General features: G+C 35.8%; 1 protein-coding gene across 3 annotated transcripts; it reads right to left on the bottom strand.

The window, feature by feature from the left end:
* Positions 1-953: 953 nt before the first annotated feature.
* Positions 954-20,997, bottom strand: LOC149775605 (sulfotransferase 1A1-like). Of its 3 annotated transcripts, none has more exons than XM_089943331.1 (5): positions 20,700-20,997; positions 10,545-10,865; positions 9,467-9,531; positions 7,813-7,993; positions 954-2,749 (listed from the first exon to the last, which is right to left on the bottom strand). In XM_089943331.1, exons 1-5 carry the CDS (start codon positions 20,872-20,874, stop codon positions 2,640-2,642), a joined length of 852 nt encoding a protein of 283 aa, XP_089799457.1. In that variant the 5' UTR covers positions 20,875-20,997; the 3' UTR covers positions 954-2,639. The 3 variants fall into 3 exon arrangements, with proteins under 3 accessions (XP_089799457.1, XP_089799456.1, XP_089799458.1); XM_089943330.1 differs by having other exon boundaries at positions 9,467-9,564; positions 20,700-20,996; XM_089943332.1 differs by lacking the exon at positions 20,700-20,997 and adding an exon at positions 20,054-20,100 and having other exon boundaries at positions 9,467-9,564.
* Between the last annotated feature and the right edge of the window lie 6,447 nt (positions 20,998-27,444).

The raw sequence follows: 27,444 nt of genomic DNA, 5'->3' as shown, positions 1-27,444 counted from the left end.
TACGCATTTTCCTCTGTAGGGACAAAGACGACTGCAATCGAATACTGATGCCGCAAAAGTTTGGAGATTATGTGAATAAGCAATATTGCCTGGAAGAGTAGAATCTGCTCTTAATTATAGGATTACTAGCAAATATATTGGCCTACAATGCTTTGAAACTGTATTTTAATTGTTATGTCTGAGATAAGATAAATACTCTGCTATCAATTTCAAACCAATTAGTTTGATACAATATCGTTTAATATTGCTAAACTCTACTTTAAGCAACTATCCTGATAGAAATGCGACACAGAAATAAGGTGACATATTATCGTCTGTTAATGATCATTTGAATGCATCAAGCTTAAAATGATCATACAGTTAGATCAATTAATCAGATTTTTTTAAATAATTTGTCTGCACACCTGTACGAGTTATTGGTAATGTGAGCAGGCTTAATAGAGTGAGCTGATGTGGGTATAGCCAAGTATCATGTACAGAACATAATAAGTAAAAATGCCTCATTATTTATTGAAAATAGTGTCAACGGAATAAAGATTAAGCAAGATTTTACATTCACATGGGACCTAAGGAAAGAGATTCAGTCTACTGTACTTGAGGCTGCCATCTTAGCCTTCTTTCTGATCAGTACACTAACATGACTGGGTCACATAACTCGCATATAAATTTCACATCTTAGTAATTTTATAGATTAAAATGTAAAAAGAAACAAAATGCAAATAGAAACCCTATTTAGAAAATGGGCCAACATTACGATGTCAAGATGGCATTAGTCAGGAATTTTTTTTTCTAAATAATAATTAATTTTTACATAACTAATAGATTTGTCTACATAATAATTACATTGCTAATAGAGACTACTAAAAGCTTCAAACAGGTGAGCTATACAATTGTTTATTACAATCTGCTCTAACACTGGTGTATCTAAAGGAACAGAAGAAAGAAAAACAAACGATGTTTCAAGTTTTTTATTTGGTATCTTTCAACTGAACATCAGAGAACTGTATTTCACTCGGATCACACTGTGATCCCTCAGGATAAAGTACATGGCTAAAACTGTTATAAGACTCACAAAATTCTTTATATCAGGTGTTAATACTCTACTGTCACAAACTTAAGGGACACAAACAAAGCAAAATCAAGTTTTATAAAACTTAATCAATTTAACTGCTGAAGATATAAATGATAAAGGTGAGAGAAACTTCCAGTATTAAGAAAAATAAGTCCAAATTAGTCCATATAAAGGTCTATGAAAGTCCTAAATGAATGAAAAGTTCCTTATAAATTTCAATACAGGACATGTAGTGGTCCTCCAAGAACCGTGAACTTGTCAAGTTGTCAAGATGGCGTTGCCCAGAATTCATACGAATAATTTGTAACAGTTCCAGAATTATATTATATTCCAAACAAAGAGCACTTATATTTCCAATGACGAGTCCAAACAAACGTTTGTCCTCTTAAAAATATCCAGACACAACATAAAACACATCTGCAGACTTACAACAGGAACACAATAAATGTGAATGACTCCAAAAATTTTAATAAATCTGATTGCTTAATTTCCTCCTCATATGCGCTGTAAATTGTGACTGAACTTGGCAATAGACCCCACGTGACAGCACACACTATCAATTTTGCATAATTTAAGCATGTTCATTTGTCATAACACAACCAATGTCAACCTACAGCCATACACACCATTTTATATCTCATTATTATGATTTTCATTATTGTCAAAACAACCATAAACATCTATTTATAGATCCTATCTAAATGTGTTCTTAACAGAGCCAGGTTATATACACAATTTATAACAAAAGATATTCTTTATGGTTTAAAACAATGAAAATATTTTACCAAAATTAATTAAAATCATGTACCAGGAATTAAAAAATATATAAATATACACAACACAGGCTTAAAATATTTTCCGAATAACACGATTCATTACAAACATTACTTAAATTCTTTACATTTGTCGATTTAGCAAATCAAATTTGAATCAGAACAATTGTAATAATACAGCATGATCTGTGCCATAATAAGTACGCCTGAAAGGGTAATAGAACTCATCTCCTGCTGCTATCTACCTGCTTCAATAGATAGGCAATGACTAAACATGTGAATGAATGGACTTCTCTATCAAGACTTTTTTTCGAATCCCTGGGTATAGATCGATCCAAACAGCTAATAATAAATAACATATTTATAAATATTTGTAACAATATACGATTTCAATTTGATATTTACTTGCATTTTCCTCAGTTATTTGAATTAAAAACCGTACCTTTTTTCTAAGTCAGCTAAACGCAATAAAATGTTATTTATGCATACAAATGTAAATGTTCCTTCATTTTATTTTATTACACTTATTTCAAGTTATTCTACATGTACAGTCTATACCAACATCAAGTAGCTTGTGCAAATTCTTATATCCAAACAGTATCGAAATATTTATTAAATCTATACGTGCACAATAAAGTTTGATTCATAGTAGCTCCTTTATTCAATCATTATCTGTCCATGATATGGATTCTAACTCCAGATGTAATTTTATTGTATATCCTGGAACAGCCAATACATCAGTGAATAATTTTTTGCAACTTTGTTAGAATCGACGACTAAGCAATAATGATGGTCTATGCATATCTGCGCAGTAACTTGGAATTCTTCATCTTCTCCAAAAACATGGATTCAAAATATTCCTTTTGGGCCACTGTAAACGTATTCTTCCAGTCCCCAGTCGCTCCTGAAATATATATATCAAAATTTTGATACAACCAATCCTGCTGGAAAAGCCATCGGTGTATAGTAATCTTTTAAATCTGTGTACACAGGAGCAGATAAATGGGTGTCTGAGAAATAACATTTATTTATACATCAGTATATATATATATATATATATATATATATATATATATATATATATATATATATAGAGAGAGAGAGAGAGAGAGAGAGAGAGAGAGAGCATTACAAATATACACCATACAGAACGGAAGGTGCACTTTCCGTTCTGTTTGGTGTACATTTGTAATTATCCATAATTAATCCTATCTACATGATATATTTCATAGGAATCTGCAATGACTGTAAATAGACGAGAATTAATTACTAGGTCGTAATGCACATGTCTGCTACGCACGATGCATATTACACCGACTGAGTAGCAATATGGGCTGGGACTGGCAGGCAGTGTAATGGATGCCCTTCACCCGCTGACCTGGATTTGAATCTGTGTAAGGTATGAACTAAACTTATCTAACCTGTATGATAGCATTATATAATATATATATATATATATATATATATATATATATATATATATATATATATATATATATATATATATATATATATATATATATATATATATATATATATAGTTTTACCCCATTATAGTATGCTCCGTTATAACACAAATTCGGATATAACATGGTTGTCGTGTGGCTCCCGAAATTTGATATGTATGTATTTATCTCATACATGAAACAAAAAAACTTTCTTAAAAATATGAAAATAATGTAAAAGGTGTAATTTCATTTTGGGAAAGAGATCACGTATGAATAAAACAAGATGATCATGGCATGGTTCCTGACATTTTATATGTATTTTTCTCATACACAAAAAACGTTTTTCCCTCTTAAAAGTAAGAAAAATAACAAGTAAAAAGTTTATTCAGGGATCGCGCAGGTCTTCGTCAATGTCTCAAATTGCGAATTTTGTTTCCCCTTAATGGCAGCAAAATAAATTATTTGGTGATTTTTTTATATTTATTATTGGCAACATTGTTGGATGCTTAAACTTGTATATACAATAATTGGCTTGGAGTGAAGAAATTCAGAGCCCCCATGAAAGGAAGCCGCAAACTTGATACAAAATGCACTGAAATTTATCTATTGTTACATAAATAAATTCTTTGTGCAGACTGACAAACCGTCTAAACAGTGCACTGTTTTACATAGAAACTGTATTGGGGTTTGGACTGAGACAAGGAAATCCCAGTCAAGGGTTTACATTATTTGTCTCCCCACGAGGCTTGCCCAAGTGGGGAGACATAAACCCACGACTTGGATTTCCTTGTCTCAGTCCCAACCCCAGCGTAGATTATTTTTCTCCCCCCCCCCCCAATATTTTCCTTTAAAGTAAAAAGAATTCTTCACTAGTGTTCACGTCCAACGTTTACATGCGGCGCATGAATATAAATATGTTAATGAGGGCTGTGGTATGACCGTTGCGTCCGAAGTTCACTGTTTATACGCGTGAGCAAAGAAAAATAACAACATAAAATGACGCATAGTAATGAGGTATTATCACATTTAATGTATGGATGGTATATGAAACTGACAATAAATAATTAATATTTATTACAAGAAACTGTTTTATTTTCATCAGTTCCAATTTTGAAAAGTTACATTGTAAATAAAAAAATGATATTGGCTACTCAGCTCTACTGTAGTTATACTTAGTACAAGCTGTAACGAAGAGTAACAACTTGCTTTAGATTATTCATGGGTAATTAGAGATCTGAGTCACTATCGTATATAACTATTCTTTTCTTTGAAGGAGGTTAAACTGTTTGTGACATACTTGTGTTGTCCTTAATATTGATTGTAAAAATAACCCAGTGTATAATAGACACTCCAAAAATGGACTCTAGCGGATAACCATGTCCTAAACTTTCAAGTTCACAGATTCTTTGAACATTTATTATTCTGTCCTGGAAACATGGCAAGTGCTACAGTGAAATATGCTTATGGATTAATGTGTTGATGGAAAAATGATTCCTTCTGGCTGGTAAGTGCATTTTTATCATTAAATATTGTACGTATATTTTTGATTTAGCCAGGGCACAATGGAGATGCTTAACAAAATTAGAGCAAAGCATGTTTTATATAACACTTTTCTGGCTGTTACTAAGTTTTCCGTAGTTGTTAAGATATTTGGGAGGCTATGAAGTGTATAGGTCTATAGTCTATGTGCATGGATCAGTTTTTGTCATAGTTTATTTCACACAGCATGGAGAATTTTATCCTATCTGTAGCAGTCATTTTTCAATTCAGCATCATTAAATGTAGCTAACAGTATATAATTTGTTTCACACAAAGTATTTAAAACTAGTTATGTAGCTTTAGCTACATTAATGACGCTGACCTGAAAATGTACCTATTTAGGCCTGTATATAGGAAAAAATGACCGTGCTGTGTGGAACGGACTAGCATAATACCAAAGAGCTCGACATCGTATACGTTTGTGTCTTTGTCTCTCTCGAAATGTTTTTGCATGGTGTGTTCTCAAAGATGGATTTACCTTAAGTTACTATGTTTTTGTTACATATTTGTTGCTATCGTTTTTGTTCTTTGATTTTAGTACAACTATGTCAGGCACAGCGGAAGACAACAAGGGTTTCTTTGTTTTAAAAGTAGTTCTGAGCGCGTGGACACCTTGACTGAGGCGACTGGTCTGAGATGACTAGACTGAGATAAGAAAAGTAAGGTTAGCACAACTGCTAGATTTCTGTCGTATGGGTTAGAAATCATAATCCACTTACGTTGACATCTAGCATGAGTACTATCTGTTGTGAGATATCCACTTGTTTTTGTTGACATTTCTGGTGGCGGAGTTCAACTGGACGAGTCATTATCTAATAATCTATCTTTCATCGGATTTTCGGCTGCTCAAAATTAATTAATATATTTACATAGACTGACATTTGTATGTGGATGGTAAGTAAAATTCATCTTCTTTTCACTCAGAATTAAATCCTTCAGAACATTCACATTTTCTGTAGTAATCCCCTTAATCAGATCAGAACACCTGCATATATATTGCCTGTTTACCATTTTTTAAAATTTCTGATGCATGCTTGGAAGGCAGCATCACTCCACTACCACAAATGTAAAAAAAAGAAGAAAAAACAAAGAATCTTACTTCTGTGTCTATAAAACAGGCAAGGAAGAACAGTGTCTAAAATCATACGAACGACTTTTTATTTAAAATGTACCCAGATAAAATAGTTTGCTGAAATTTCAAAGAAAATAGATAACCTCTGGGGCACCAATTGTCACAAAAATGTACAAAGCAAAGGAAAAAATCAGTCTCAATCATGCAATAGAATTATTTGATGTTGCCGCGACAATAAGAAACGGACATTTGTTTGGTTCTCCAAAGCTGGCCTTTAGCGGTGACTTCAATAACTCATGCACCCTTCATCAAAGAAAGCCAACTACAACCTTCAATAAAAACAAAGAACTTTCTTCAAAGGAAGTCAGTACCAAACTTATTTAAAAGCAATGGAATCTGAGGGCCTGGTTTATTTTCCAACGTGACGAACACGTTCACTGTGCCATAACAGTTTCTTTTTCACTGGTAAAAAGTGTATGCTTTTAAACGCTACCAGCGGCGGATTCAAACGCAAACTAACATTTGCTGACTTGGGAAGTACTGAAAAGTTAATGTACTTCATCATTCGTTACGTGAATGTGCTATTTATTCCCAATGAATTCAGACCTATATGAATATTATAAATCTGTGTGTGCATATTTTCGATAGAATTATTTGTATTGTGGAGTCCATGTATGTGATGAGATTCTCTGGTGAGTACACAGTGTTTATACTCTATTCATGCTATATATTAGACATGTATATATAAACAGTATACAAGTATATGTACCAATGCTTGGTAAAGTAAAATATTATGTATGCCTTCTCAGTTTTCACTAGAGGTGTATTCTTATTTGATATACATCGATTTAAGATAGTAACTGTGCCAATGAAGCACGTACTTTTGCGCCCCCCATTTATTACCTACTCCCCCCCCCCAATTGTTTTTGGATACGTGCATCATTTTCTTCACGGTCAGGTTCAATGGCTCCCAACTACCACGTTATAGCAGGGTCACACTGTATACATATAAATATATAAATATATAAGGTTAGACTTGAAATTAGTTTAAAGCAGGAACCAAATCTATGTTGCAGGTAACTGCAACTATAAATGAAGTTGTGCAGCAAATTAACAGAAACAAAAAAGCATGCTGAGAAACAACAGTAATATACAATATACAGAGGTTATAAAACTACAGACTGTTACTAAAATAAGAACTTACGCTTATGAAAATCATTATATAAAAAATAAGCCGTACATAAGATGAGGCAAGACAAAGAATGTCTTGCATAGAAACAATGTCTTAAAAGGTATATGCTACAATGACCTTATGACAAGTTATTTTTTATGTGTGTGTGTGTGTGTGTGTGTGTGTGTGATTTGGATTTTTAATGTAGCTTTAACAATTTTTCAGTCATATCGCTACGATGTCTGCAGTGTGACAGTTTATAGTGATATCTAGCACTGGGCCATCATGCTGCAGACATGTAGTCCAGTGTTTATGGAAATATCCTACTATTTTGCACATGCTAAATGTGTAACTATGATACGCAAATTAGGAACATCACAACCGATATTATCAGATGAAAACATATTACGTACCTCACCTAAACTATATACAAGGTTATCACGCAACACAATTATGACTTTTTCAAAATTAAATGAGACATGGCATATGGCGACGTTACAGTTGGATTAGAGTTGACAGTGAGGGAAACGCTTAGCCCTGAATCCAAGATCACACTTTTGGATACAAGATTATAAGAAATTTATCCAGAATGATACCAATATAATCAAACAAGAGAGATATAACGTGTAACAAGCGGATTTCAAAATTGCATTGCGAGTAATGGCTCCTATCATCTAGCTCTAATGCACTGCAGCATACATAATTACGTGACAATCTCTTGCAAAACAACATCTTACCTTTCCTGAATACTGAAAAGTTATTTCTGAATGCAGTCTTTCTCACTTCCTCCGGGATGAATTTCTCTTTTTCAACCTTCATCTGCTCGAAGTTACACTTGTCTGATATATCTCTTATTAGGTCATCGGTACAAGTCACTCCAAGGAACAAGGCAAGCTTTCGGACTTCATCAATGCAGTTCTGTGGATGAAAGTTTGCATTATTAAGAGAAGGATCACTAAAGATGAAATCAAGAAGTATTCTGTATTAATTTACATAATATTCACAAAAAGCTCAGCTTCATTTGTGTTTGGATCCTGACGTCATGTCATAAAAATCGTTTGACACTTTCTAGCGTACCACTTAGCAAAACATCACATTTATTTACTATTGCCAATGTGTTGATGATAGGTTGGAAATTGCAAAGTGTCTGGTGTATCACAATATATCCATCCAGTGGAAATAATTCTTCGTAGTCTTGGCTTGCTGACTTTTCTAACAAGATCTTCATTTCCTTTTTTCCCCACGAATTTAGTACTTTCAAGTAGAAAATGGTATTTATCTGACAGATATGCAATATCCCCTGCCCTCAGTATGTTTTTCTGTGCTATTTTTATACACCCCTGAAATCACTGATCATAGTCGAACAATTCCAATAATAACAGAATTTAACATTACCGTTCCTTTTTGACCACCCCAAAGTTTTGCCCCTATAAACACTTTTGCCCCTATAAAAACTTTTCCCCAATAAATATTTTGACCTCTTATTACTTTATGGTCTAAAACTAAGTAGCAGAAAAGAGTAAACGAACAAGTTTTGTAAAACTGAACTAATAATTTATTTCAATTTTAAAATTTTAAAAGAAATTATAGCATTGTGAATTAAATCGTAAATATTCCTAGAGAAATCTTAGCTTTGTATTATGTTTACAAAATAAATGTCACTGGTCAGGAACACCATGAACTTCACTTTGGACAACATGATCATTAAAAAAGCCAACAGATAATGCAAATCAAATAGGCATAACAGATCCTATCCACATATTTAAACATATAAACACGTTTGACCCTAAAAAAACATTCTCCATGTTAAACCTATGGACCATTTTAACATAATATTTCCTGTATGAAACGATAACACCCACCCACCCCAACCGCCCACATGATAACCTATGGACTAATGCTAATTCCTGTATCCCCCATTCCAAAGTACAACTTCTGATAAGTGACCTCTGTTATCTAATGCCTCTCTTCATGCAACAGTATGCATTTTGGTGGAGAACCATGTTATATAGACAGCCATATTTATTAATAAAAATCTTTTTTGTGTCATTAATTCCCAGTCAACGTAGTGAGAATTAGGAAAATGCTGATTACACAGTAAGAACTGCTAAGCCCAGCAATACCCTGGGTAAACACAATGGAAATTAAATAATTGTAGCTAACGTTATTTCTCTCACAATCAAATGTGAATACATGAGGGGAGAGGCATCATAGGAATAACAAATGGCGTATTATCAAAATAAAAAGAAATTACCAGAAGTCTCGTATTAATGCAACTAATTGTTTTCTTACTTATACAAGAAAAGAAATGCATTTGAAGTTCACGATGAAGAAAAATAACAAAAGGAAATGTAAAAAACCAGGAGGAAAAAAACTCGTGCGAGAAAATACCGTTTTCAAGTCTTCGTAGTATACCAAATGGATCTCTGGTCGCTCCTCCATTGCTTTCTCCCATTCTACAATGTAATCTAGATAATTATTGCAGTCCACTGAAATGAAGACCAGAAAGATTTATATTTTACAGAATAAACAGCTGCTTCTTAAAATGTCATCCAAATTAGAGTTCGCTTCATCATTTACCTTCATATACACACTTATACATAACATGCTCAGGTAAATAAGAGAATCACTGTTACAATGGAATGACTTGCCGATGCTAAAAGTTATTTTACTATCGCAAAGTGAGATGCGTCAGTAAAGCCCGTAAAGTGGATTTTCCGACACAACCACTATTGTCGTATTGAAATGCTCAACCACGAAATCCACTAATAAAATGGGATACTTTTGGCCGCACAAAACTCAGCAACTTAATTATCTATGGCAACATGTCAAAAGAAACATTTTATATAACAAAGCACACCAGAACAAATATTTCCCCCTTATTTAACTGCCTGCAATATTAGAAATTAAATCAAATAAGAAGCACATTCTATCCCCTGGTGTGCATGAATACACAAGGGATTTAATTCATTAATCTTAAATAGTCAATGCTTGAATCTTCTTAAATTACGGTGAAGAATGTTTGCCCCCAAGAGGAAGAAAAAGCTAACAGGAAAGATAACTTTTACAAGGCAGTGTAAAGTTTAAACCTGGTTAACTAAATTCAAGTACTTGCTCAATTCATTTGACTTTTTAAATGTCTTTTCTCATAGGCGAACTCATTATTGCCTATATTATACCACTTCATTAATTATTTCTTGGACTAACCATTGGCATCCGAATTTAATATTGCAGAAACCCATTCAAACCCCAAAATTTAAATGACTTTGCGATATTAGCACCTTTAAACAAAAGGCTGATTGGGACAATTAATTCATCTAATCTACCGATTTATCTAAATAAAACCCTCTTTAGAACTATCGAATCTACCAGTTAGAACAAAAAGGATGAAATATATTGGGGGGGGGGGCACTACACCTATTTATTTTGAAACTATATTACTGTCAATATAGACTAAACATTAACTTACGCTTTCCTTCAAGGAACAGGGGCAGAAAGTTTTCAAACATTCCATCATACTCATACACGGAAATCCCCTTGCAATGGTGGTAATACGAGACAGCCACATCTCTTAGATCACGCAAGATTAAAACAAGTTTGCACTTCTTTTCCAGAGCTTCCTTGGGTAACTGGCACAGATGGAGATGGCTGTTGAGGACACGTGGTGAAGGGATATTGTCTAGGATTTCAGTGGGCATAGCCTCAAGCATCTGTGTCGCCTTTGGTATCGGACTAATTTCTGCTTTACGATTTAATAGCATGGACACTATTTCCCACACCCAGTGTGTTCCTGGTTATAAAAAGGCAAAGCCTTAAAATGTGACAGTTTGCTGTGTACAAACAGTTTCGATAAGGCAAGGGAAGAGTTTGAATGAAAGTATTCAGAGTCTTTATGCAGGAATGATTTATCAGACTTCTTAAGAGAGACAACATATCATGAGTCAAATCCCATGTCCTAAATTCACCATTTTCATATGAAGTCTACAATTTTCAATGAACTACACACCATGTTTTAATGTGTCTGTATTTGTTTAATGGAATGTGGCACGTCACAACTTCATTTTCAGGATCACACATGGATTTAATGCACCAGCTACAATGAAAGTTCAAAATTCAACCTTTTATTGAAATACACCAGCGCCAAACCACTGTGATCTATATTCAGTGTCTTTCACATAGACCTCTGTGTTAAATTTAGGGCGTTATACTGTAGGGTCAAATTGGAATTTAACATGGTGGAACTGTACAAGATCAAATGAAAATGTATTGGGACTGTATAGGGTCAAATGAAAATGTATTGGAGCTGTCTAGGGTCAAATGAAAATGTATAGGGTCTATACGGACAAACACAATATAGACATAGACACACATAGACGTATACAAACACATATTATACAATAGAATTACAATATTATGTTTTGGGCAAGAGAATAGCCACCTTTTCGCGGCAATGGAGTAGCCATGAAAATGGCCTTTGGGAATTTGTTAACATCAGAGTTAGTATAGGGAACATTGCACAGGTCTTCTTCTCTTCCTCAAACTTCATCTGACATCCGGACCGTAGATTTAGACTCGGTTCAGACTGCCTTGCCTCTCCACATAAATCCTTCGTTTCCAAATGGTCGTATCTGTGGTCTTCATGATAGCCCATGATGATTTCACATTCATGGGATAGTCCGGGTTGAACAGCATTGACAATATGAGGGTAGATGACTCTACAATAGTCCACATCTTGTGATGAGAACAGGTGAGTGGAAAGAGGTGAGTTGCGGGTATTAATAGTTGAAGAGTGGATCGAAACGGATTGACATGTTCCACCATTACAAATGTATGACGTCTCTACCAAATCATTAACAGTAGCAGGTCAAGAAGTAGGCCATGTCTTTGGTAAATGTATAAGGCAAGTAAAGCTCATCGCATCCCGTTCCTGGCTTTGTTACGAAAAATTACAAACACAAAAAACAAACAAAAAACCACTGAACATCCATTTTCAGGACCACCTACCTCTCTCAAAAAGAGTGAATACTCAACATTTGCCAAATGAAGTAAAACTGAAATCTCTTTTTTCCCATGACGTATGTGTGTGAATGTGCAAGTGTAGGTCCTTATTATTATACAAATCAAAACCAAGATACAGTTACGCTTTTCTTTCTGATCTATTCTAAGACTTGTAGAAGTTACAATGAAATTTCACAACACATTACTAAGAAAGTTCAGTCATATTTTCTTTTCACTCCCTCGTTTGAATTTCTTTGCAGTCACAGGTTTTTTCTCCTCTTCATCCTCACTTTCTTCTTGTCTTCTTTTCTTCTCTTTCTTGGCTGGTATGGGTTCTTCCTCTTCCTTTTCCTATTACTCTTGTTTATAGGATCGGTTTTCTTTTTTTCATAGGGCAGTCTGAAGAACAATGTCCTTTCCCCCGACTATGATAACAGGGATCTTGACCTCTGTCTTTCTGAATGGCTCTCTTACGTTTACATTCTGGACAATCTGAAGAACAATGTCCTTTCTTCTAACAGATATAGCAAGTGCCTAGACATTTATCTCAAAAGGAGGGAGAGTAGTCCGTTGTTTTCTCCGAAGAAAACCTTCGAATGAAATCTAGAACGACAGCCTACACGTACACGGTGAAGTTCAAAGATTTCAAGTCAGACATATGTCTGGAGAAAGCAGAAGGGTTCATGACTTAATGTGTGGGATTCTTTGTTAACTACACTGAAACGACAATGTGACTCTAAAGAAGATGATTGCTTGAGACGTTCCATTTATCACTTATTTGGATCGAGTTTAGCAGCCCAGCAGAATTGACATCTTCCAAAGTTATCTACAAGATTCAACACATGCAGCAGTCCAACAACAAGTTTCACCTTAACGATGGCAATGCGACACTGTACATGACCCAACTTTCGATTCCCAAAGGGACCGGACACAAAAAAGGTGATATTGGTGGACAAAACTTCACAGCACAGTGCGCAGGCTCTTTTAAATTAACAACACTCAGCTCAAGACAAGATGTATTTAGCCCCTGCCATTGTCGTGGGGCGTACGTATACCGATAAGAACGACATGGCAGAATGGAAACGAGCCTGTGAGAGAATTTAACAATTGGACAAAGCCAAACAACAAAGAGAAGCAGAACTCCTGTACCTGCAATCGAGGCTATCCAAAGACACGACCTCTGGCATTCCTGGAATGCAAATATTGCAAGATGTCTTAGCTCCACACTGAAAGTGTGGCCTCAAGAAGTGCGTGAACCTCTGTTGTCTCGGGATGACAATTACAAAGATGGAAAATACATTCACATCTATCATCACAATGAACATTTTAATGCCACTACCAGTATCACTTCATTCCGGGGATATGGCTATTATTGTGAGAAATGTGGTTATGGTTATAACAGCCGAGAGCAACACAAGCATTGCAGATCGAAATGTCGATATTGTTTGTCCTCTAAACTCTGTCCTTATGAAAGGCAAGAACGAATGCATTGCCCAGCTTGCCAGCTAACTTTTGTTAGTCCTACCAGTTACCAACAAGTACAACATCTCAAGACGCAAGGTTCAAAGCACACTCCTGAAATGGTGATCTACTTGTGGACGAGTCGTATGTACCAAAAATGCCAAGGCACATGTTTGTTGAGGAAAGAAACGGTGTCCCATTTGTTGTCAAATCGTGGACTTTGAATATGAATGTTACATTCAAAAATACCAACCCGAATTGTTGTCAAATCGTGGAAGAGTTAGAAGATTACAAGAACTAATCTTGTTTCAAGAGGAAACTTTTGTGTGACGTTTGGTGTGCGAGTTAATGACTCAACAATTTTGGTATGGTACTGAAATAAAAGTGATTCTGTTGAAAAAGCACATTTATTATCTCCAACACAAGAAGGTATAAAAGCTTGTCAATATGCCACGACCTTCACCAGTAGTGATACAACAGATTTCGTGGAAGGAAGTCAATGACACTACCAAAACATTCTACAATATTTGTTTCCTTTGAAGTTGGGACATCGTGTGGTGTGCATCTTTGTTTCTTCATTTCTGGGATTTTGTTTACCAGCAGATTCCTTGCAGACTATTTACGAACAATACCTACCACAAAAACAGGAAGGTGGTTCCTTTAATTGTGCACGAGACTCATTCTGCTAAAAGTATTGCACTTTCAACACGAGTGTTCTCTACCTCTAATGCAAAAAAAATTTTGTAAATTTTCGCCACTGAGGATGGTGACGAAGGTGTATATATAGGGTGTGACTTACACTCTCATTGGCACGATGTAGCTGCCTGCAAAAGTCTTTGTTACAATGCTTGGACAAAAGAAATGGCTTAGTATGCCAAAGATTTGTGTAATGAATTCAAATATCCAGTGACACATGTGATATTCAAGCCCGTCTTAGCCACAGTGCCAGAAGAATCCAACACAGAGGAAAATCACCCCCCTTCAAGACAGTACCATAATCAACATCGATATCCCCAAAAGGCCATTTCGGGAGGACACATGCGAGACTGTGCTAAGTGTAGAGACTCCAAGAACAATAAAAAGTGTCCCTTGGACGCCACACCTTCGTCAAAACAAATGTTGTACAGTGAATTGTTTGTATAGCTTTTTGATCGTTTCGCTGGTCACGTTAAACATGTACTTAGTCATTTAGCTCTTATACATTTTTTGTATTTCGTATCAATTATAAATTGGAATAAACGCGTCCTGAAAACTATAAAAAGTCTTGTCTTGTCTCGTCCGTGTTTGTTTTTAAATTGTGGTTACCTTTGCTATGGCTACATCTTCTTCTTCTACCTCTTCCTCGACTTTCAACATCATTGACAAAAAGTTAGATTGTTCCAGTTGGGAGGCATTGTATCTTCGCCATACGTTTAACATGTTAATTGCCGGACCCAGTAGTTCAGGCAAAACTGGATTTCTTAAACGTTAGATTGGATATTTAATCAATCATCCACCTCAATGCATTGTGTGGCAGTTGGCTTACAGTCTCCTGTAAAAAAGCGAAGGAGAAGCCATCGTTTGTGTGGAAGGCATTCCTAGCAAAGATGACGGGATCGTGTCTGACACCAGTCAAACACATCATGTTAGGTGAAGACGAAGAAGAAATTAAACTTTGGTTTACGAGCAAATGGCATGATCATAATCCCAGTGTCATCACCCAAAATTTGTTTCAACAAAGTAAAGCCCATCGTACCATCAGTCTCAATACTCATTACATGGTGTTTGTCATGGAATTGTATACATTCTTTTTTTATTAATCACATGTACTTGGGTTTCACTTTTTGTGCACAACGATACCCGAGGGTGATATATTTATAATGTATTGCATTTCGAAATAGCGAGTTCGGTTCATCCTATGCCGCATGTGCGAAGTGCTCTCGATGGGAAGAACCGAATGCCTTCAGTGCACAGACTATATCTGTGTATAAATACCTCACCGTGGGTAAAAGTGGTCTACTTTAAGGACTTGCACATCTTCAGCTGTAGAGGTATATAAGTTTATTAATGTCTTGTATATAAGATATAACTATTGTACTACCACGTTTATTTTTGTATGTTTGCTATGTAGCTTTGGATTACGCAGTATCATGGACACATTTATATTCTTGTTTGCGACTTAGCAAGGGATTTATATTAGTAACATATAGCTACATTTTTAAGAAATGTTTAGTACAGTAGGATTCTTATCGAGCAGGGTTAGGTTTACTTCTGAACCTGTTGTTTTGTAATTATTGTGCCGATAATGTAATCTGTATAACGCACCGTGCATAACGTCATTACGTTTTACCTTATATGCCCGTGTCATATATGGTACTTGGTATTGGATATATTTTCAGCTGTGCAGATCTAGACAGATTGTCTGGAGTGACGTGAGCGTTCAAAGTTATTGGAGTGATCGGGGTCGACGTGGTGCAAGCTGTAAAGCCAACCATAGGAATTAACCGTAGCAGCTGTGAAGCTGAATTGTAGCAGCCGTGGAGCTGAAATAAAGTGTGCTGATGACGGAGTGTATCTCGTTACATATAATCTTTTAGTCATAAGCTAATTTTTGGGGTTCGTAAAACCAATTCTATCTTTCGGGACTGTAAAGATGATTTGTACATCTGTCCCTTTTTGTTTACATAATTTCATTGCCTGTGTGAATTCATTTTACTACATGAGTAAAATTCCACATTGTTTGCTAGCTGAGTAAACCACATCGATCTTTTCGTAGTGAAATCACTGTGAACCATTCACCCTTTGTCTTTGTATTTTGTAAAGTAATTTATTTGTATTTTCTGTGCGTTCTTATGTTAACTAATCCAATATTTGGATTATATATACATGCACATATTCATAATTAATTGTACATTTCAAGTCGTTCGTTATTAAACACTGTATTTATATCATCATCAAAGGTGTTCTGTTGTGAATCGGGAAATCCCACCCGGTTATCTTGTTCCAGTGTTGTTTAAAAGTCCCAGAGATAAATCACAAGTGCAAGTGTAAACCAGACAGAGTTAGGAACTCCTTGGCTAACTCATGCATATGACGACAGCACTCAAACACCTCACACCTATTCACTTGTCGATTTAGAACCCACCCACCCCGATTATTTGCGATTTCGTAAAAACTGAAAGATACCACTATGACACAAGGAAAAGAATTTATACAAAATGTCATCATCGATGAACAAAATCGGAAAGAAGCCTTGTTAAGAGCAGGCAAAAATGTGTTGCTTCAAACTGGAAAAGACATTTTGGCTCGAAGATAAACTCCTGTAAATGCATTGGACATTGTCAAGTAAGGCATTCCTTCTTACTTCACGCCACAGTAAGGGCATGGCAGAAAGAGACGACAAAAGTCACCCTACCAGAGGACTACACACATATGTTGCCAGAAAGACCAAGAAAAGAAGAACTATCAGAGAACGTTGTTGATTATTAAACAGAAAATATGATGCACTGAGAGTCTTGCAAATGTTCAAAGTCAGAACTGGATCTGTTTGCCATGCCACCCACCATTATGACGATGCAAAAATCCCAATGGGTAGAATTTCATCCCCTCTCCTCTGTAAGAAGATTACGTCAATCTGAATAGCAGTCACTTGTACTTGAAAGTCAAAGTGTCCAACCTAAACGGTTGCGATCTAGAGGCATAGATGAAGATGACATTATGGCGCTGAGATGGCCAGAACAATTAGAATATTTAGTCTCCTGTTTTGTGAAACACCAAACAGAAAAAATTAGTGCTGACACACAAACATTGTTGTGGACGTCAAAACGATCATCCCAGTCAAATTCAACATGATAATTGCATGAAGATGAGAAAAGAAGAAAAACAGGATGTGTATCTAGATGATGCTTGGGGTCTCATCTCAGAAGACCAGTGTTCCATTTGACCATATACAGTCCTAATACATTTTCATTTGACACTATACAGACCCAGTACATTTTCATTTGACCCTATATATATGTTATTCAGACCATATTTGGACGTATTCAGTTTTTCTTCTTCTTCGTTTCCCCGTCTCTCTCTGTGTCTCTCTCTCCATCAGCATGAATAGATCGTGAAAGGTATTAAGATTGCTGTCCCTCCGAGTACACATTTTTGTAACCAATGAGCAGGAGCCATATAAAATTCATAAAATTGAAGTCTGAACGATGAGGAGTGGGCTTCAAGTGTTAGCTTTTAATAATTATTTTTCCAAATGAACGATCCAAATTGCTAGTGACTGACTGTTAGTGAACGAACTTACTTGACAGGCCGCTATTCGTTAGTTTGTGTCATCCATACAGTATTCTATATCACTTTCACAACGGGATAAATGGTAAACAATTTTAAGACAAAAGATTGATTACATATAGTAAAAGATTGTTTAAATAGCTATTGTAAATGTCATCACATTCCTGGAGAGAGATAATAAAGACATTGGTCATTATCGAGTGTAAACCAGTGATATTCAACACTTGGGTCAGCTCTATTACCGAATAGTCTGCTAGCTTGCCAACAAAACAAAAATCACGTCTGAATGCAGAAATGAAACCAAAAATACTAGAAAATCCTTACAATCAAACTCCACCTCATTAAAAAAATTTGCTGTTTTAAAACAATCCCGAATTTCAGGAATTTACTTTATCAATGTAGTAATGCAGCCGATAATTGGATTAATATTAAATTGAGAAAAAAATTCACGCAAAATGCTTGGGTTCAACACTTGTGACAATGCAATTTTATAAATCACTCGTAAAATATTTCCCTATTTCCACCTTAAAATGTATATAACCTCGTTTGGTTAAAACTTTCATAATTAGGTATTAAAGTATATCTGTGGAACAAAAATGATAATGCTAAAGTGACGGTGTCACTTTTGGAAATACATTTTTCTTACTTCCATTACAAGGTATACATGTCATTATGTGTGTTTTTCAGACATATTTCTATATCTAGGTCTATCACATCTTTTCTCCATCTCTTTCTCAGAATAAATAAATCTTAAAATTAGTAAATATTTTTGACCTTCTAGTACACATTTACAAATCAATAAAAAAAACACCATCCATAAATGCTTAATAAAAGAAACAGAACAAGAAAAAAAGATGAGTATAATTAGTTTGCAGGTGAATCATGCAAACTGCCAAGTGACGGAATGAACTTGCATGACCTGTTATTTTTCTATATTCTGTCACCCATAGAGCATCAAATTCCTGTAACACTCAGGGACATACGGTATAGACATTTTTAAGACGATTTAAATTGCCATAACAGTCACTGGCGAAATCAGGTGTTGATTAGTGTCGATTTTAAACCATAGTTATGTAACTAAGTAAGTTTGGGTGCAACTCTGTTACCAAAATAGACTGCAAGTTTGCCAACACAATAATTCATTTTTGAAGGTAGAAAAGAAAAAACTGAAAGCAAAATCGTACAATCGAACTCACCATCATTAAACCTCGTGTACGTATATGTATGTATATATATATATATATATATATATATATATATATATATATATATATATATATATATATATATATGTGTGTGTGTGTGTGTGTGTGTGTGTGTGTGTGTGTGTGTCCCAAATGAATGTGTTGAAACCAGTAATATTCATTTATATCTACTTTGTTTCCTTTTCAATTAGTGTTTGTGTGTAAAATGTGTATCATTTTAAGGGTGTCTGTCCTCATTAGGGACGGCAGTTTTCGTATAGCTGTTTCCATCAATACATGCATACAATTATATTTCCCGACAAAATGTAATTGCATATATCTTTTAATTACAGAAATTTATTACCCATGTAGTATAAATATAATCAACCAGTGCTGCGCTTTTTAACACCACACTTGTATTGAACATAATGCATTATTTTATGTTACAATCTGTCATTCAAAATTACGATTTGTTTGTAAAACAGACATTGAAATAAACATATAAATTTTCTCTCCTTTTTTCTTAACTTTGTTACCGATTAACACATCAGAATCAGAAAAGGTTAATAAAATCACTAATGCATAATACTAAAAAAGCACAACAACAAAACCAACATTGGTACATTGTTTTGGAAGTTATGGATTATATATGCAACATTTCTAGATTATACATGCTCTATCACATCAACTAAGCAGAGCGTAATTTTATGCGCTAAACAAAATGTAAAAGATAGTCACCTTCTTACATACATCCCTCTCTATTTATATGTTAAAACATAATCACATATAAGAATACTTCATCGACATTATTTAATTGGGGAGTGGGGGGATGTCAGTTCCCTTGGAATTTTCATCTAAAAATATCAAGGTATATCTATCAGTGATGAAATATAAGGAATTTGTGTTGTACTGTTCTAGAAGATTCATCAAATTGGATTATATGATTTATACAGTCTGCAGGTTTTAGCACCACTGTAACTAACTATTGGAATGCACATCTATATTCAGATGAAAAAATTTAATGCCTGGTACATGATTTTTTAGTAAGAACAATAATAAGAATACTAACATGGAAAAGAAGACTGAACACCATTACGCCAGTTGGCCTTGTCCGAATGGCTATTTTTAGAAACTGATGTCACTGCTTGTGACGTTTCACAGAGATAATAAGTACAAGCGCCATATACATGATGACTAATGTTGACAAAGATTTTGTTAGGGACTCAAGATGGCGGCGCAAGGTGCGCGCGCGTTGCATTGTGGGTATTTGCGTACTCATAGTGACGTCTGTGAAAACAACCCACTGAACTCACCATCATTAAAACTTGTTGCGGTCCTAAAATTATTTGTAAAATCTTGTGACTTCTTTTCATCAATGTAATAATACAACCGCTAATAGTATTAACAGAAAATGGAGAAACAAAATCATGCAAAACGAAGATTTTTCCAAAATTATATATACATGTATAAACAACATGTGCTATGTTTTACAGTGTAGGACTACACCCACCCCACCGAATTATTCAAATTAATGCATACGATCCCCATCTCATGCTGTGCATATTGTATTTTCTTATTCCACCAAGGAAACTCTTGTACATTTGTACTGCAAAGTCACAAACTGATGGACAGAATTGCACGTGCACATAGGAAAAATACCAATCAACAGTATGACAAAAGTACAGACAGAAAGAGAGGGCGGAGAGTTTACGCACCGGATTTAACTGGAGCACAAATGAAAACATCGTCATGTCGACATTTCAGCTGTGGAATGTTATTAAAAATTTCTCGTAGAATCTCAGGAGGTCTGAAAGAACAGGTGTGGTATCCATCGATGCTCGTCAAGGTGATTGTGTGTCCTCCGCTATCTGCTAGTTTAATTACCGACATTGCGTTTGTATTACTGATTTGACGCGAAGTGCGGCTATAAGTGATATCTACCTCTTTACTCGAACTACATTACATTCTTATCTGGCTTTGCCCCGAGAACGTAGAGTGCGTACTGGTATAACTTTACCAATTGTACAACCCCTAGGTGGGCGGAGCTTAAGGTATAGGGAACAGTGTTCAGAAATAAACAACGAAATTATAGCTGTGATTGGTGCACTGTGTCAGAGTTGTACTTTCTGTTAGGCTTAAAAAAATGTCCAGCCTCTTGGCAACATGTAAGATTATATTAATTCGTATCTAAATCAAATTTTGCCTTTTTTATAAATGTGGTACACGTGACTGAAAATATGTCTATTGTGACTAGATAACTCTTACCAATGTGTAGTTCAAGCAGAGTTATCTCTCTTAAATGTAATGGCGTACCTGGTTATGTCCTTGTCAAATTGACAATCTAACATTGTTCTCCTTGAGAGTATGTGACACGCATGCTGAGGTAGGATAGAAAGTATATTTATTTCACAAACCATTAACATTGAGGTCTGTGGAACAACGACTGGTACCGTGATACCTTCAAGAGTGTTCGACCTGGTCGGCACTAGAAAGGAGGGGGACTCCCTAAAGGACTCACGGCACTAATTCAACTCCAATAGTAAACATATGGAAACACTATCATATTCAAAATTCAATAACTTAAAATTTCTGGGTGCTGATAATGACACCTATAATTCTTCATGCACATCTAACCTTGGTGCAAGCTTATGTGTGGAGAACACCATATGACCCGCGGCACTTTGTTTACATACATGTGCATGAAACACGTGTTCTTGATTCTGCACCAAATGAATCAGGTGCTACTTTCAGTACTGAGTACTCCTGAGTCAAGCCTGTAAAAATGCTAAAATTGCATCAGTAGAAATTTGTCAATATTTATTTTACATTACATATAGGATAAGCTCTCAAAAGATATTTTTCCTAAAATTATAATTTTCATCATTAACCAATTATGGACCACCAAACCTGTAAATACTCTATTATTTCTTCACCCATTTCTAGACTGGTTCACAGTTCTTCCGTATAATTAGTACCATGTGTCCTAAACGCAGTAATGGGTGCGCTCACCAGTTATTATGTACTTTTGAAAGAGTGACGTATGTACGGTGAAGATGTTTGCATTTAAAGCTTGCACAATGGAGAGAATGTTGGCACACCTCTATGCTACATTAATGTAATGTGGATTATATTTCTTTGGATATTGTACTTTTGGAAATTGAACATGATCCAAGCACACTGGTATCTAAAATGACTGCTCCCTTGTGCTTCAAAAATCAGTCTGCATTAGTCTAAAGTACACTATCCGTAGCAGCTATTAAAATAGAGAAAATGAATCTTGCCGGACTAGACAATACCAGCTTCTGAAAGTGTAATGAATGAATTACCCAATACATAAACTGTAGCAGCAGAGAGGGCAAACATCTAATTGACTCACTCTGAATTCGCAAAAATAAGCCATCCTGGAAATCGCAAAAAAGGGTTCGAAATGAACGTCCTTCTTGAAAATCGTAAAGAAAAAAGGGATTGCGGTGACTGAGTGCCGAGTAGGAGACTTCGCCCTCTCTGCTATTATTAATTAATTTTTTTTTATCAGGTCCTAATCGATATCGTGACCGTGGGTCATGAAAGTTTATCGTTATAAATCCATGCGGGGATAACTGAGCCTGGCTAAATAAATTTCTAAACCTAATCATGTCCATATCTCCGCTGCACCAAGTCTGATGAATATTTCTAAAAGTATGTGTATCAACTCCGTTAAACACAGCAAGAATATTACAGTCATCCCTGATCACTTTTGGTATTTGTTTATACCGCTGGGCTACATAAATCACATCCGTGTTTTTATGCCTGCCTTGGGAAAATATCCGAGTAGGGTTTGCCTGTTTATCCAACATCACATCATCGTACACAACTAAATTATTAATGAATCCGTCAATATCATCTACAGACGGTGCTTCACTGATGTCAGTGATAAATTCAATAACATCATCACCGTTTTCATTTAACGCCCTTGCGTTTCATTAAAGTCTTTAAGTACATTATAGCATCGCTGATCATAAACTGACGGTGCAAATAAGTACAACGTATCCCAGCTCATCCATTTCATTATTAAATCAGGTAGCAGTTGCGTTTTACCAGATCCAGATGGACCTATGATAATTATTCGGATAGAATTTGGTAGCACAGCATGATGTTTAACCGGTTCTCGTTTTCTTACCGCCGAAAAGTCAGTGACCTCCATGTTATAGAAATATAATAAATAATATGGATTTATATTGTGTGAAATGCAGGGAGCGTACCCCTACAGGTTCAATAACAACTATTGCCACAAAAAATGACAGGTCAGCAGTTACAGGTAAGTGTGAACAATGCGGTACAATGAAATTTAAGTTTATTTCTGATCCAAACAATATTAAAAAAGAGGCGGTGATATTTCCGCCCAGTTAGCCAAACTACCAGGAACTCCTTGGGCTAAGTACCCAGTAGAAAAACACCTCCCAGGATATAATTACTGTGGCCCTGGAACCCGACTTGATATCAGACCTGATAACCAAGACCAACCAAAACCAGGTGAGTATCCAAGAAATGCTATTGATAAAGCGTGTCATGCTCATGATGGAGCTTATAAAAGTAAAGATCTACAGCATAGGCATATCGCAGATGTGAAATTAATTCACGCGCTAAATTCCATAACGAATAAATCTTTCAAAGAATCATTAGCTAATTGGTTGGTGAGATCTGCAATGAAGGGTAAGCTTGTATTGGGAAACAATAATTAATCGTCCGATTATTGAAATAACGGAGTCGATTTATTATTCCCCAAGAGGATAATGGAAAGGTATTGCAGAGATTAGTAAACTCCCTGAAGCAGCAGGTGTCGGACGTTCTACTGCTGAAAAATGGTTAGCCCGACAGGCAATATGCCACATTTTATCTACCACCGCCTAAAACAATACAGTACGCGTATTTTGATGTCAACGTCCCTAATGAAGTTCATCAGGCTTTTTATTTTATTTTTACCACATGATACTAGACGTAGAGTAACGTACAAATGCGCGTTAACTGTCGTTGATGATGCAAGTAGATATAAAGAAGCAGAGCCGTTATCAACAAAGACAGCTGCTGAAGTAGCTTCTGTGTTTAAACGAATTTATCAACGAGGACTCCTACGATGGCCACAGCTATTACATGTTGATCCTGGCAAGGAATTTCAGGGCGCAGTATCATCGCTGATGAAGCAGCATAATGTCAAAATACGACGAAGACATACTGCAATTCACTGCGATCAGACAATTGTTGAGCGATTTAATCGAACACTTGCTGAGAGGTTATTTGGATATCAATAAGCGAAGGAAATCATTCAAGACACAAGACCTCGCGAGTGGATTGCAAGATTACAAAATGTGATAGCTGCGTTAAATAATGAAATTATTCGAACAACCAACAAGAAGCCTATTAATGCAATTACACAAAAAATATATACCCGTACAATGACGTGATTTTTCAGCGCAGCCAGTACTGGTACTGTCACTGTAAGATATTTATATGAACCCGGTGAACTTGAAGGTGATAAAAAAAGAGCAACTGATCCTATCTGGAGTATTACCAACACAAAATATCTAGCGTGGTAAGTTCCACGGGTAGATCTGCAATCTACAGATTAGATTCAACTGCTAATCAACGTGGATTTGTACGTAAACAATTACAAGTAATTCCTGAAGACACGCAATTACCACCGCGTTCACTTAACTAGCTCCGTTACGTCGATTACACTCGAGACAGGTAAACATCGTATTTTCACGTGTATGACCGCGACTACTATCATTTCTATATACGGTAAATTGTCTTGGATTATTATTCGAATACTGCCACAACATTACACAATTACAGCTCGTACAATGATTATTCTGCTCCTGCTTCAGCGCGTTGACAAATTCAACATCAATATCAAATTCTCGATTATTATTTTTTGTCACTTTGTTTATAACTGGCTAATTTTTTTCTTACTATAACGCTGTCAATAACATCATTGATGGTTTCCGAAGCGTCTATGACAATTTCCCCAAGCTGAGATATTCTTCTGACTCGAGACACTGCAAGATAATCTAAATTGGATAATTCGACACGATCATCTACCATACAAACTCGAGTATCAGAGATGGTTAACCCTTGAGATGAGTGAATTGTCATTGCGTATCCTAACGTCCACGGAGATTAACCGCACTCAGCGCATCCTCAACAACACTGACATCAACTGCGACAACATCATTTAACACTAGATTATGTTTCATTGACTCTGTCAATGGTCCTGTTATATCAACGTCGATATTCTGTCGTCGTGTATCAGCTGGTCTATAACACAATGGTACACGTAAAGCTGAGAACATTTCTTTATGCTTTTCAAATAACGTCCGTTGAAGTGCATCACGAACTATCTTTCTACTTGCCACTATCAAATCATTTGGACTCCACGTTTGTAGAAAGTTATTCATTGAAGTTTCTGAAATTATTTTACACATTATTTCACACTGAATTTTATTCGGTTGTAGTCTGATCAATTTTTTAAACTCCCTTAATTATCAAGAGATATATGATCATCAGTTATCTCCTCGTAATAATCTACAAAATTCTTTAGCCAATCATGTGGAGATGGTCCAACAAACGGTGGTGGTTGACCGTGATAGCCGCACATTATCACAGCTGTATTTTTCAATAACAACCAATCGAGAAACATTTTTAATATACCTTGAGTAAATTTACCGATTATTCTTCTACCGAGATTCTTTGCGGTTTTATCATCATCAGGTGATGGTAAAAAAACTTCAGTCTGCTTCCGATATGATATAATTGCCTCACTTACAATCAACGATATTAATATTTTACAATCAAGCATATATTGTAATAAAATTAGTGGTGCCCAGCGTTTTTCTGAAAAGTGTCTACCAATCCAAACATAACAGATCGGATAAATGCCCTTAGCTATTTCGAATGATACAATGCGAGCGAATCCGGTTAGATCAAAATCAGGTAGTGGTCCATTTATCGATACTCGCGTCATCTCGTGCGTGGGATGTCCAAATCTTTTAAAATATCTAGAACACTCCCCCAATCCAAGAAAATTTCCCGGATAACACACGACCATATCAACCGAGATAACGTCGTTGTAATTATACCTAGTATTCCATAATCCGCCGTGTCCGTCTTCACAGTAACTAAGCTGCACGTCTTCGAGAAATTCAAATCGCGTTGGTTTCCACGAAATGTTCTCTCAGGCAGTGTGGGCAGCAACCGATGGAACTGTTAAGCAGTTATTTAATAATTGCTCAGAATTCTCTGTTGAACATTTCTGCGCAAGACTTTTCATTTCTTCATAGGAGATTCTTTACGATATATTTCGCCGTTAGGCCGTACAAATTGATCATATTTTTCATCATCTGAACTTTTAAATATCCATACTGACACAGGATCGTTTCTGCTTATTTAGTGGATAAAATCAAACATGTTTCTTCCAGAGTCTGAGTAAAATCTTGTGACTGCGCTGGTCCACGCGTGTGCATTATGATCAATAATTTCAATTGGTGTCCCCTTCCCCTTTTTCTTTGATTCATATAAAATCGCTCCGGTAAACGTTTTCACTATTATTGGAAATTTTAATTTACTTGATAACTCGGCAACATCATTCATTGTAGCTCCGGTTACCTTAACCGATTCAGCCCATTTGTTTATCCGCGAACGTTGTATATTCATTAACCCATTTCCACGCATCGCATTTGTAAAATGTTCGATTCCTCGTTCGGCTACACAATTCAGCCTCGACTCTGTCAAGGATGAAAATCTCATTAGTGCAAGATCATCGATGTTGGCATTATCGTTTAGCTGATAAGTTCCATAAACAATCGCTTTTATAGGATACGCTCGTTCGTAATATGGCCTGTCAATACCAGTCAGTAATCCTGGTTTGGAACTTTTACTTAACACAGCGGTTTTTCCATTAGCAAGGACAGGGTCACTTTTGTCAGGGATAATACACTCAGCGGAATCTGTTTCTACTAGCACAATAAACTTTATTCTGAAAACATATTTCTGACCGTTGATATAATCGACAATCCTTTTCGCTCGCGTATCGTTCATTGCAGCATAAATAACTTCGTCCATGACAGAGTCATCGAGTACAATTTTGAATGTAGACCAGGTGTGAGATGCCCCATCATCACGAAAATCTTTTTTGCATCCCTGATAATATTAACCAGATTAATAGTCGGATCAGTCAGAGTTTGCCTCCGCAAGTCAGAGGTTCTTCTGTCAAGATCGAATCTGGAAGTTTTCAAAGGCTCGATTGTAGAATATCTCTCAAACTCTTCCATATTATATTTCAGACAAGTATTCAAGTAAAAAATAGTATATATATGATGACTCAAATAAGAAATCAGTGCAAGTGGTTGATGGTAGGGTCTTCAAATCCGTGTAATAAATCCTGCGTGAAGGAATTCTGCGGTCAACATTTGCAAAGCGTGTGTC

Source organism: Sinohyriopsis cumingii, chromosome 19, assembly GCF_028554795.1.
Source record: "Sinohyriopsis cumingii isolate HCF-2022 chromosome 19, ASM2855479v2, whole genome shotgun sequence".
Classification (NCBI taxonomy): Eukaryota; Metazoa; Mollusca; class Bivalvia; order Unionida; family Unionidae; genus Sinohyriopsis; species Sinohyriopsis cumingii.
Note: the sequence above shows the minus strand (reverse complement) of the source record. Positions and strands in the feature narration are given on the sequence as shown.